Here is a 13,854-nt window from a genome sequence, read left to right as displayed (position 1 = left end):
GCAAAGAACTTTTGAAATTTATAGGAAGAACTACACTGCTGAGGTATTTTTGGGAAAAAATGATAAACTAATATTCAACTCAACAATTATCTACTAATAATCTCCCATAGGTCCTAATTATTTCAGCTCTGGGAGAAATGCCCAAGAAATAATCCAACACAGTATAGACCTTCCAGGAGCTATGAACCAATTAACAGATTGTTGAGGAGCACATACAATCTGAGGGGGAAAATGAGCATAAATAAGAACCATTAAAAAACAAAAATACTAATTTGAAAAGATACATGCATTCTACTGTAGCACTGCAATATAGCAATGTAGTAGCATTATTTACAGTATCCAAGATATGGAAGCAACACAAGTGTCCATCAACAGACAAATGGATAAAGAAGATGTGGTACATGTACATATAGTAGAATACTATTCAGCCATTAAAAATTTTAAAAGAATGAAATTTTGCTATTTGGAACAACATGGGTGGAATTGGAGGGTATTATGCATAGTGAAATAAGTCATACAGAGAAAGATAAATACTGTTTGATATATAAATGACAAAGCTTGCAGTAGTGAGAAGAGTCCTGGGCCAGTCCTTAATCCAGCCAGCTGGCTGAGACACCTCCATTCAGATGTTCTCACCATTCTCTCAAATTCAATACATTCAAAGCTTAAGTTCATAATTTTTCTCAATTTACCTCCTGTCTGTGGAACCACTGTTCTCATTGTCCAAGCTCCCGATCTTTTACTGCCTAAAGCTAATGTACTGCTGGAGCCTCTAACATTCCTGTACACCTCTCTTGTCCTTTATCACTGCCCTGGTATCAGCCACCACTCAATTAGTGTTGCTCAACTGGCTGACTCAGGCTGCACTCTCCAGCTAGTTTATGATTTCAAATGCACCGTTTCATCACACCACTCTCCTAATGGAAAACCCTGACACTTCATAAGGCATTGCATCCAGTCTCCTTCCTACCTCCTTAACTTTTGGGCTCTCCATGATTAGGCCCCATCCACTCTGTTCTCTCTCCACCTACCCGTTCTCCCACCTGCCCCCCATTATTCCTAACAGTCCCCTTTCTTTCAGCTGGGCAGCTTAGACCCATGTGTCATGGTTCCACACCTCCTCTCTAGACCCAAACAACACCATGCATAAGAAAGCACTTTGTAAATTGTCTGTGGCCCACAAAAGCTGCTGTTGTGCACTCTGCAAAGCCTAGTTACAGCTGCCTCTTTATACCTTCCCAGACCTGTCTTACTCATGGTACCACAACTTAGCCCTTGATTTATACTGTTCTAAGGTGAGAATACACATGCCTCCTGGCCCATCAATTCTAATAGAGCATTATATCTATTTTCATCTCAATTTCTGGTTTGGATACTAAATTGGCACTTAATTCATAAGTCTGTGTTGAATATGGTTGTTCCATATCCCGTCACGTGTACATCATTCCTAATTATGATGCATCCTTTTAGAGATGGTTGTACAGACAGACAATATAGGAAAATCAATAAGGTATTATATAAATCAGGCCTCATAAAGGTTATACCAGCTGTGTTAAATGCATTGGTTAGTTTTCTTTTTCTTGTTGCTGGTGTTTAATAATGCTTGTCTTTAAACCAACTGATCCTTGCACTTTTTTTTGCCAGCAGGTGTGACTGAGGATTACATTTCACTGAGGATTAAGGTCAGTGTTATTGGCTTATCCAGATGTTCTTTTTTTTGAGTCAATTTTAGTAATATTTCCGAATATATGCCTTTCCATGGTTGGTATCATAACCACACCTTACAGGTAGAAGACTGAGGCTTAAAAACAGCACTGGAGGGCTTCCCTGGTGGCGCAGTGGTTGAGAGTCCGCCTGCTGATGCAGGATACAAGGGTTCGTGCCCTGGTCTGGGAAGATTCCACATGCCGCGGAGCGGCTGGGCCCGTGAGCTATGGCCACTGAGCCTGCGTGTCTGGAGACTGTGCTCCGCAACGGGAGAGGCCACAGCAGTGAGAGGCCCGCGTACCACAAAAAAAAAAAAAAACAGCACTGGATACTATGGGAAAAAAGTATGGTTGTTCCTCAAAAAATTAAAAATAGACTTAGACTTATTGTATGATCCAGTAATTCCACTTCCAGGTATATACCCAAAAACATCAAAAGTAGGAACTCAAATATTTGTTTACCCATATTCAAAGCATTATTCACAATAGCCAAAAGGTGGAAGCAACCCCAGTGCACACTGATGGATGAATGGATAAACAAAATATGGTATATACACATGATGGAATATTACTCAGCCTTAAAAAGGAAGGAAACTAACACATACTACATCATGGATGATCCAGTAGGACATTATGCCAAATGAAGCCAGTCACAGACAAATGCTGAATGATTCCACTTATATGCAGTGACTAGAGTAGTCAAACTCCTACAGACAGAAAGTAAAATGGTGGTTGCCAGGAGCTGGGGAGAGAGGGGAGCTGGGAATTCGTGTTTAATGGGTACACAGTTTGTTTCGCAAGATGAAATGAGTCTTGGAGCTGGATGGTGGTGATGGTTGCACAACAGTGTTAAAGTACCTAAAACCAGAGAACTATACACTTAAAAATGGTTAAAATAATGGTTAAATAACTTAAAAAATGGTTAAGATAGTGGTAAAAATGTTTTTTAAATATATTTATTTATTTTTGGCTGTGTTGGGTCTTCATTGCTGCTTGCGGGCTTTCTCTAGTTGCAGCGAGCAGGGGTTACTCTTGGTTGTGGTGCACGGGCTTCTCATTACGGTGCCTTCTCTTGTTGTGGAGCACGAGCTCTAGGCGTGTGGGCTCAGTAGTTGTGACACATGGGCTCAGTAGTTGTGGCACACGGGCTGTAGAGCGCAGGCTCAGTAGTTGTGGCGCATGGGCTTAGTTGCTCCGCGGCACGTGGGATCTTCCCAGACCAGGGCTTGAACCCGTGTGCCCTGCATTGGCAGGTGGATTCTTAACTACTGCACCACCAGGGAAGCCCCAGTAAAAATGGTTTTATGCTATCTATATTTTACCACAATTTTAAAAAACAGTGTTGGATTAACAAACTAAGCAAATGCTTGGGCCACCAAAAATAGGTTTTGAAAATAATCTGATGTTTCAATAAAAGCATCATGGGAAAATTATGATCTTCAACAAATTATGTTGCATGTCTTTTAAGATGTAGATTTAAAAATTTTTTTTGAATTATTTTGTAGGGAGGGAAGGGGTATCAATCTTTCTAGGCCCTTGGAGCCTGTAGAGTGGGATTGCCAGATTTAGCAAATAAAAAATATATGATATCATGGAATAAAAACATGTTCATTGTTTATCTGAAATTCAAATTCAACTGGGTGTCCTGTAGTTTATCTGGCAACCTTACACATAAGACCTGAATCCTGCCTTGCTGAGAGAGGTTAGGGAACCAGCATAAGGCCCTGCAGTGAGAGTCAGAGCCAGGTGTCTGAGCTGGAGCCCAGGTTCTTTACCATCATGGGGAGACAGCCAAACCAAGGGTGGCTCTACTCGTGCTCTGTAAAGGCCAAAGGGGAGAGAGCTGGGTGCTCCCTTGAGGGGGTCTTCTAAGAGAGGCCTTGGGAATAGTTATAACCACAAAAGGCCCAAACTCTGTTTTAGCTTTAATAAGTTGGGAGGGGGAGAGAGGGGCAAAAGCCCATAGCAACTCTACAACCTGCTGTCTGTCCTGGTTTGGATCTTTTCCTCACCCAGTGTGATGAACCAAGGTCTAGAATGTCTGAGCCGTCATCTCCCGCTGTAGATGGTTTCCATAGAAACATGAACAGAAAGGCCACCCACGGCACAGTGAGGGGGCCCCTTGTGCATTTTCACTGCTGCGATGGCAAATGCCCTTTTCCTAATCCAGCTGTCAAGTGAGCTGCCTTAAGTCTGCAGTTGTCTGAATTCCTTAAATTGCCAGATGCCATAGAACAGACGGCACTCCCACAGTTGGCTGCTACCTTTCCTAATATCTTCATGCAGTTGTTTACTGGGAAGGAATTGCATCAGCCAGGAGGTGCAGATGGCCACAAGGGTTCAGAAACATGAGCAAGGCACAGAAGAACAGGACCCAGGACCACAGTTGTCTTCCTTGTTAATGAAATTAAAATCTCTCACAGAAATAGAAATTGAACCTATCACCTTCCATGTTATAAAAGCAGGTCATTTCTAAGAATGGTAGAGACCTCTCTTCAAGTAAGCATTTGCAAAGTGCAATCATTTTTCTGAAGCAAATGGAATAGTAGCCATTTTGACTCCAGCCACTGCTGCAGAGCAAAACTAAAATATATTTGCAGGGAATTAAATGATCCTTCAGAGATCTTAGTTTAAAACTGCTTAGTTTGTTAAAATATATTTATGGCTTTAAAATTTTCCTTCTCCTGGAATTTATACACATTCTCCCAGAACAAGTAGCTGATCAAGGAAAACTGTCTCATCCCAAGGAGTGAAAATAAAATTAACAGTAAAAGAAGAGCTAACTAGTTATGATGCCACTTTTTTTTTCTTTTGTCTTGCAAAATACTCTGTTAGGTTAGGTCCTTACCAAACAAGGATATATCTAGAGGAGGCTCTGCCTTCTTCCTGTGTTCCCTTTGCCTGTGACTTGCTGGAGTCTGTTTAAAGTGCTTTTGGGGCAAACATCTGGTGCCCTCAGATGGAACATACCCAGTAGTATTATTGAATACATGTTCTTTGTAGGAATTGGAGCTTAAAATCTTGATAAAGAAATGAAAGTATTCATACTCTAATCTATTATCGTCTATAGTGATATTTTATTTTTTAAAAGCTTAAAATGCAAAACATGAAATATTGTCAAGTAATCAATAGAATATCAACATTTTAAAAGTTTCATTTAAAAAACTTTAAAGAAAGAGCCAGTGAATTCAATTTACGTTTTAAACTATTTAATAGAGGTATTTGTTGTACATGTGGTTTTAGTTTGACATAAACAAAAATTTCTCTCTGGAAACATTTAACCTGAGTTGGAAATGAAATCTGAACTGTAAAGGTTTTAATTCACCAAATAATTCTCCTCAAAATATAAATGATGATTCCCAACTGAGGAGTTCCCCAAAGTTCAGGACTCAGTCCCAGGACAGGAATGAGGGAAAACTCCTTGTAGGTCAAAAGCTGTGCTGAAGTCATAGGATTGCACTTGTGGGCCCTTAATTAGAGTGAGTTTTCTCAAACAGCCCCGGAAGGAGATCTGGCTGCTCAGGCAGTTTTGCTTTACATCAGCTGTTTAGGAAAGAAGAGAAGATAGTGTTAAATTTTGCTAAATGACATAGGTGGCACAATAGGAACAAAAATAACTTCTTGTGGTTTCCAGATCAAAATCAGAAGAATATTTTTCTACATAAGTGGCTTCAGTGATAGCAGAATTCATAGAAAACTATTAATAAACAATTTTAAGGTATAGTGACTTAAAAAGTCATAAAAGAGATTTTTATTTTATTAACATTTGTATCAATTACTTGGAACATCTAAAATGCATAATTTGAATCCAAAAATCGATGTGAGAGGATAAGACACATGTTTGTCCTCTAAAATGATTACTGACCCCTAAAATGATTCCCAACTTGGGGGTCATCTGAGAAGATGTTTCTCAGTGAAGTCATCCAGCTTCCTGTACATCACATCTGATGTTCTCGGAGTCTTACCTAGTGATTACCTTATATGCGCAGATTATTTTAATTTTTCCAAGAACTCCTAGGAATTTGAAATAGACTTTCTAAAATGGTAAAGGATTTATCACCCAAGCCATGTATTTTTCTTCATCCCTATTCTATATCCACATGACCTAAGACTTTCCCCAGTGGCAATGCCCCTCAAAAGTGAATGAGCAGAGCGGACGACATACGCACCAGGATAGCCACCAACATAAATGGGATTGTTGGTGTCAGCAGAGGTAGACTGGGTGTGTAGACTTTCAGCTCTAACTGCATTCCCATCGACAATCAGAACCACGCGATGTTTGCTTTTGTTTGCCTGAAGTGTGTGCCATTTTCCATCACAGAGAGTATTGGGAGCATTGGGTTTGTATGTGGCTGTTATCCTACCAGCACCATTGTTAACGTGAAACAAGAGCTAAACAAACAATAGACACAAGCAAATATCTCGGTGAATTTTTCCCTATTTAAGGAACCCAGTCCATTCACATAATGTTCTTGGAGTGGAAAAAATCAGAGCATTCTTCTAAAAAGGAGGGCTAACTATGAAAAACAAACAATGGTTTTGAAACATAGCCTCTTAAGGATTCTGATGCTATCCTATTCCCGAGGTTTCAGAATGGAAAATGGCCACCTCCATGGGAACAAGCCTGAGCCACGATCTTAGCATTGCATCCTCAGATCAGTGCCTCATTTTCAGCACAACAGGAGTGCATGGGTTTACTGAGGGTGTCAGTTCCTAGAAGTTGCTATAGCACCTGTGAAGGAACATTTACTAACTCCCTTCTGACAAACCATAGATGCTCTACTACAGCAAGTGGTAGCACAAAAAATTGGAGACCTGCAGAAGGTGAGAGGGAAGAATTGTGACTATCCTGTTGTAAGGTTCTTATGCTATATGTGAAGCTACTCATTTCAAGGTAGACTGTGACAAAGAGATATACTGTAAAGACTTGGGCAACCACTAGAAATATTTTTAAAAGAACAATAAATAATAAGCTAATAATAGAAGTAAAATATACAATACGTCAGAAATTACATTTTTGCAACTGTTAGACTTACAATAACATTTTTCAGATGTCACATAAAAATGTGCAAATGGAGCTTCCCTGGTGGCGCAGTGGTTAAGAATCCGCCTGCGAAGGCGGGGGATGCGGATTCGAGCTCTGGTCCGTAAAGATCCCACATGCCATGGAGTAACTATGCCCGTGAGATGCAACTACTGAGCCTGTGCTCTAGAGCCTGTGAGCCACAGCTACTGAAGCCCGCGCGCCTGGAGCCCATGCTCCACAACAAGAGAAGCCACCGCAATAAGAAGCCCGCACACGGCAGCAAGGAGTAGCCCCCGCTCGCCACAACTAGAGAAAGCCCGCACGCAGCAACAAAGACCCAACAGCGCCAAAAATAAATACATAAATAAAATAAAAATTTTTTAAATGTACAAATGGATAAAAAAATATTCAAAATTCTTTTGAAGTACAGCTAAGAAAAGATGTTGGCTATAAGCCACAGTGCAGAGCGTCAGCAATAGGATGTAAGGCACTTTTGTTTCAACATGAAGATGACATAAAAAGTGAATAATTGGAAATTTGGTTCTAGATATGTCTACTGTTTCTTAACTGCTCTGTCTCTGACACTGGGGTGAGGCAGGGGGACCCCATCCAGACTAAGCACCCACCTTGCCATTTACAATCTCTAATCCGATGGCATCCACTTTGGCACTGCTGATCCCCAGGAGGACACCATTCTCTGAGGAGGTACGAAACTCCAGCGTAATGTTCACATCTGATCGTACTTTGTAGCCTTCTTTGACTGAAAAACCAAGGAAGACCTCCAGCTGGTGGTGAGGCCTGCCCTGCCCAGGAAGGCCCAGGCTCAGAATGGCCTCAGGCTGGGCTGGCTGGCTGTGCATTTGGGCTCCTGATGAGGGTGAGGAGAGCTGGCTCCACTTCTTTCTCTGAATCCGGCTCCACCCCCACCAGCAAGTCATTTCCAACCCCCGAGCCTCAGCTTGCACCTCTGTAGGATGAAGCTGACTAGAGCTGAGGCACGCATATACTCCCAGCTACAGCCATGTGGGTAAAAAAAATCACAAGGGATTTGATCCACGTAACTCCATCATCATCTATCCAGGAAGAATGCACTTTATTTTCCCAATATCTACTTACTGGGTATGTCATTATTTGCTGAGTATATTAGTCGGAGTCCACACTAGGCTTTTTTTTAATTGAATGAATTTTTCATTCAGGTGATAAAAAAGCTGATAGGTTAGGGATATTAGCAATAGCAGGCAGTTGTTACCGTGCCCAGGGCTGAAGGAAAAATGGGAGAAGGTGGTGCTACTAGATCTTGGAAGCACAGAGTGAAGGAAGGCAGCCTGCTGGCTTTCCCCTCCTCCCTCCCAACCTCAGTCTTCCACTAGAGCCTTCCTGGAAGCCAGGGCAACGGAGCCCAGAAATTAGTTCTCTGTGATAGAAAGAACAACAGGGGCCAGAGAAGCACGGTTCTGAGTGCAAACAGGAAGTTAACCAGCAAATCAAGCATCTAAAATGGGGAGAGAATGTAAGATATATTACAAGGGCTAGTTCTAAGCCTTGAGGACTTTACATTCTAAGGCATTTTAGAGATTTACATTCCTCTACTTATAACTGATTAATATTTCAACAATCTAAATGGAGTTAATTTCTTCATCAAATCTGACTCACATTTGGCTGGCTGGTCCAGACATTTTATGCTACTGATTTTGAATTCAAAGGTCCTAATTAACTTGGACAGGGAAAGTATGCCTTATGTAAATCTGGGGAAAGTACAGATGAAACCAGCACCACATGTTGCACTCTGTCTGGAGTGGCACCACCCCTGGTGGAGGAAGCCACCTGCATAGCACAAGAGGTGAGAAGGCTTTTACGCTAGAAGCTGAGAAACCAGAATACACTAGAACATTTCACGAAACATGGTCTTGCTGCAGCTTATGCAGTGGGTCCTGTCCTATCATATAGTTCTTGGACCCATACTCAGGAGTGCAGGTGCGTCCCAGAGATTTCTTTCGAGATTGTTGATTATACATACCAAGGGCTGCATATCCACTTCCTTCAAAGAAAGTTCCTTCCTGGGCCGCTGCATAGCACCTGTTTACTGCAAATGCAGACACTGCGCTGTCCTTGTCCAGCTGTTTGCTGTTCACTGTCACCTCCCCAATGCACGCGGGGATGCTGTGGGTGATCTAAGCCAAATGATGCAGGAGTAGATGATGGTGAGGACAGTGAGAAGGGCAAGCACAAATTTTTCCTACACGTCAACAAAACACATTAAAACACTGCCTTTCGGTTTTAAAAATCTAATTGCCACCGTACTTCACATGAACGTCTAACTTAAAGCTACTATAGTGTAGTAAAAGGGTTTTATATTATTTTGAGTAAATATTGTGGAAATCAAGAATGAGCGGTTTTCTAATCTGCAAATACAAATTTGCCAGACTTTCCTGCACTGTCCTGGGGCTAAGTGGCTGTAGAAAGGGAACTGTTTGTTAACTAACCAGCAGGAAGGCTGGTTGGGCTTCAAGGAGGAGCTCCAACACACAATCTAGGAATGTGGATTGAAAGGCTTGCATCTTGCAGCCAAGCCCTGGGCGCAAACAAGATAATTTAAACATAAATATATTCCTCCACAAAACAAACACAACCACAGTAAAGGCAAAATGGGCCCAGAGAGAAAATGCTGCTTACATTTCCAATGTTCCTGGCCCTGTACTCGGAGGGAAGGCCTCCTAGGTACAACTTTCCTTCCACATCCAACGTGGTAGCATCTCCCGCCGTGGTCACCATGGGTGATTCCAGGCCATCAACCATCATGAAGCCCTTCCTTTTAAAGTATTCTGTCTTGACCTAGAGCGATGTGAAAACATGCATAATTTCTAAGGAATCTGAGAAATAGTAGTAATAACCTGAATGAAATCCTAAAGGATGGCTCAGGTTTTCATACAGTTGGTGTTGAGAGGAGGCTGAGCCTGGAGCTGGTTAGAACACAGCGTGCTCCAAAAACAGAAATATAGATCAATGGAACAGGATAGAAAGCCCAGAGATAAACCCACGCACCTATGGGCAACTAATCTATGACAATGGAGGCAAGGATATACAATGGAGAAAAGACAGTCTCTTCAATAAGTGGTGCTGGGAAAGCTGGACAGCTACATGTAAAAGAATGAAATTAGAACACTCCCTAACACCATACACAAAAATAAACTCAAAATGGATTAGAGACCTAAATGTAAGACCGGACACTGTAAAACTCTTAGAGGAACACATAGGACAGAACACTCTGACATAAATCACAGCAAGATCTTTTTTGATCCACCTCCTAGAGTAATGGAAATAAAAACAAAAATAAACAAATGGGACCTAATGAAACTTAAAAGCTTTTACAAAGCAAAGGAAACTACAAACAAGACAAAAAGACAACCCTCAGAATGGGAGAAAATATTTGCAAACGAATCAACGGACAAAGGATTAATCTCCAAAATATATAAACAGCTCATGCAGCTCAGTATTAAAAACAAACAAACAACCCAATCCAAAAATGGGCAGAAGACCTAAAGAGACATTTCTCCAAAGAAGACATACAGATGGCCAAGAGGCACATGAAAAGCTGCTCAACATCACTAGTTATTAGAGAAATGCACATCAAAACTACAATGAGGTATCACCTCACACCAGTTAGAACGGGCATCATCAGAAAATCTACAAACAACAAATGCTGGAGAGGGTGTGGAGAAAAGGGAACCCTCTTGCACTGTTGGTGGGAATGTAAATTGATACAGCCACTGTGGAGAACAGTATGGAGGTTCCTTAAAAAACCAAACATAGAACTACCATATGACCCAGCAATCCCACTACTGGGTATACCCTGAGAAAACCATAATTCAGAAAGACACATGCACCCCAATGTTCACTGCAGCACTATTTACAATAGCCAGGCCATGGAAGCAACCTAAATGCCCATTGACAGACGAATGGATAAAGAAGATGTAGTACATATATACAACGGAATATTACTCAGCCATAAAAAGGAACGAAACTGGGTCATTTGTAGAAACATGGATGACTCTAGGGACTGTCATACAGAGTGAAGTAAGTCAGAAAAAGAAAAACAAATATTGTATACTAACGCATATATGTGGAACCTAGAGAAATGGTATAGATGAACAGGTTTGCAGGGCAGAAATTGAGACACACATGTAGAGAACAAACGTACGGACACCAAGGGGGGAAAGTGGCGGGGATCGGGGGCTGGTGGTGTGATGAATTGGGAGATTGGGATTGACATGTATACACTGATATGTATAAAATGGATAACTAATAAGAACATGCTGTATAGAAAAAAACAAATTAAAAAAAAAAAAAAAAGAATACAGCATGCTCCAGAGTCCTAGTCACATCACAAGAACACAAATGCCATGTCGTCAGGTTTGGCCCATTCATGCCACCCTGGGCTTGATTTACTTCTCGTCAAGCCAAGGACATTTCTGGTGCCTTTTGTTCATTTACCAATGTTTGCTGAGTGCCTACTAAGTGTCAGGCACTGAGTGAGGCCCTGGGGATATTTCCAGAAGCAGAAAAGGTCCCTGCTCGCAAGGAGTTTACATTCTATGGGGCAGATGTCAGACACAAAGCAAGCTGGAAACCAAAGGGGATGATCCCACTACTGTGAAATGGAGTGGACACTAGGAACAGGTGGAGCAAAACTCAGAACGAGTGATCACAGTTTCCTGAGAGCGTACCGTGTGCCACTGGCCATCACTGAGCAGCGCAGGGTGCGAGACTTTTGTCCTGCCCTTCCCAAGATCGAACATGAAGTGGAGGCGGCCCCCGTGCAGCTGGAGCGTGGCGTAGTCAACCTGGTTCTGATGAGCCATGTAGTAAACCAGGCCACTGGAGGCGAACGTTCGGATGCTTAGCTGGACCAAGAGCCTGGAGGGAAGCAAGAGCTCAGCTATCAGGAATATGCTTTCACTTTTACTCTTTAACCTCAAAGAGAGACCCCAATAAGTGTTTCAACATTTATATTTAACATCTCAAGTCATTCATTCCTTCATTTACTTATCCATTCATTCAATTCATGGTTACTGCGTACCTCCACCTGCCAGGAACGGTTCTAGGAGCAGAGGATCAAGCAGTGAACCAAGGAAGGTCCCTTCCCCTCTGAAACTAATACCAGAAATATATCAGAGGGTTAAAACTGGGGCATGTGAAGGCCCAAGTGGTGGCTACATTAAGTAGTCAGGGCAGGCAACTCTGAAAGACGGTTATTTCTGAGATCTGAATGAAAGACAGGAGGAAGCCCCACAAACCTCTGCAGGAAAGGCCTGCATTTCATTTTCAGACAGTGCGGAGTATGTGGAAACAACTGGTTGATTCTGGTGGTCGGCCAGGAATCCCCAAGGGGGCCATGTGAGAGATGGCACCACATAGGGGTGGAGGAAGGTTTCATCTGGGTGTCTTCGCACAGAAGGGGGCACAGGGTCACTGAGGCACACGGGGACAAGGGAAGGAGAGCGTGGCGGATTTCAGTGTGAGTGCAGTGGGAAATCACGGGAGGGTTTTAAGAAGGGGGATGGGCATGGCTGGATTTATATCTTAAAAAGAACCTGTGATGCAAAGAGCAAATCAGATGGGGCCAGGGTGACAGCAGGTGTCAGGCTGGCAGCTGTTACAAGAGTCCACAGAGGCCAGGTTGGGGCTCAGACCAGGGTGGTTGGGGGGGTGGGGACACGGAGGAGGTGAAGTAATACATGAAATGTTCTGGACGAAGAAGCCTCAGGACTTGCTGAGGGACTGAATTTGGAGAGCAAGGGAAGGAACAAGCTCTAGGTGTGGGCCTTGGGCAGCCAGGTGAAGGTGGTGACGCCTACAGAAATGCAGGTTTCGGGGAGACGGTGAATTCTCTCTGGGTGCACTGAGGCTGAGAGGCCTGTCCCCATCCACGTGGAGATGTCCAGGCGGTTAGGTGTACAGCCCCTGACTTCTAGGTAAAGCTCGGAGCGAGCGATGTGGGTGCTGGTGCAAATAGATGGCATTTCACAGCCACTGGAACACAGAAGGCGCTGTGGAGGGGAGGCGGGAGGGCACTGCCCCCTCTGATAGCAGAGGAGCTGGAGGAGGAGACTGAGCAGTGGGCGGGGCGGGGGTGAGGGGAGCGTGGGGCCTCAGCCGCGAAAGACACAGAGGGGCCTCGGGCGCTGATGCCGCTGAGCGCCTGGAGGGGGCGGCACCACCATGCACGGGTGGGGAGAGGAGGAAATGGGAGGCGGGGAAAGACAGCCAGCCACGTAAGGCAACTCTTCCAAGATGTTCCACTGTGAAGCAGAGCCAGGATATTGAGTGGGGTGGGCTGGGGTGTGCAGTGTACCAGAGTGTTTCTGTTTTAAAAGTTAGGAACTCCTAGAGAGGAAGTCGGTGCAGTGGTCACAAGCACCTGGATGGGAGTCTGAGCAGATGGCTCAATTTCCTGGTCTATAAAATGAAGATAATACCCTCCTCACAGGATAATTATGAGGACTAAGTTGGGGTTTGTGTGTAAAATACTGAGACGGTCTCTGGTACAAGTGTTTGCTCCTTGGTCTCCCTGATGACGGGGTGATGGAGGTGATTCTTTGTGCTGACAGGATCAGGTATGAAAGAGGGAGAAATGGATGCTGCCCGTGTCCTGGGAGGAGGGGTGACAGCTCCAGTGAGCAAGACGAGGACCCTTCCTCCACGTGGCAGGGGAGGGGCGGGGGGACAGAGGCAGGGTGCTCCTTCTAATGGTGGACAGAAGAACGGGCTCTTTCTTCTCAGTGAGGCAAGACAGCAGCTGGGGCATGAAGGGAGCTGTGGGGATGCATAGAGTTTTGAGAGAAGAGAAGAAGCTACAAAAAATAAAAAATGTGAATGTATTAGAGACGTACTGGCTCCCCATATGTTTGGAGTTTGGAGGTTCCATCTGAGATCTGTGGCCACAGCTTTAAAGTCAAACCAGGTAGGAAAAAGAGATGCATCTCTGCAGCCCTGACCACCAGCTCGGGCTTCTGGCATGGATTAGGCCCCATATGGGCTTTACCTGGGGTCACAGTGAAGAGATGAGAGAGTTAAGGGAGTTTGCAGAGGAACACCTGTAATAAAGGCATCAAACCTATCTGG

At 43.6% G+C, this 13,854-nt stretch overlaps 1 protein-coding gene across 1 annotated transcript in view; it reads right to left on the bottom strand.

The window, feature by feature from the left end:
* Positions 1 to 5,088: 5,088 nt before the first annotated feature.
* LAMA1 (laminin subunit alpha 1) overlaps positions 5,089 to 13,854 on the bottom strand; it is a 153,529-nt gene continuing 144,763 nt past the window's right edge. Inside the window, exons 58-63 of the mRNA XM_007458457.1 lie at positions 11,457 to 11,646; positions 9,406 to 9,564; positions 8,750 to 8,903; positions 7,359 to 7,492; positions 5,876 to 6,098; positions 5,089 to 5,249 (exon numbers count right to left, since the gene is read on the bottom strand). Of these exons, the coding sequence (XP_007458519.1) occupies positions 5,089 to 5,249; positions 5,876 to 6,098; positions 7,359 to 7,492; positions 8,750 to 8,903; positions 9,406 to 9,564; positions 11,457 to 11,646 (1,021 nt within the window). The remainder of the gene's footprint in view (positions 5,250 to 5,875; positions 6,099 to 7,358; positions 7,493 to 8,749; positions 8,904 to 9,405; positions 9,565 to 11,456; positions 11,647 to 13,854) is intronic.

Source organism: Lipotes vexillifer, unplaced genomic scaffold (genome assembly GCF_000442215.2).
Source record: "Lipotes vexillifer unplaced genomic scaffold, Lipotes_vexillifer_v1.1 scaffold447, whole genome shotgun sequence".
Lineage (NCBI taxonomy): Eukaryota > Metazoa > Chordata > Mammalia > Artiodactyla > Lipotidae > Lipotes > Lipotes vexillifer.
This window is presented reverse-complemented; position numbering and strand designations above follow the sequence as displayed.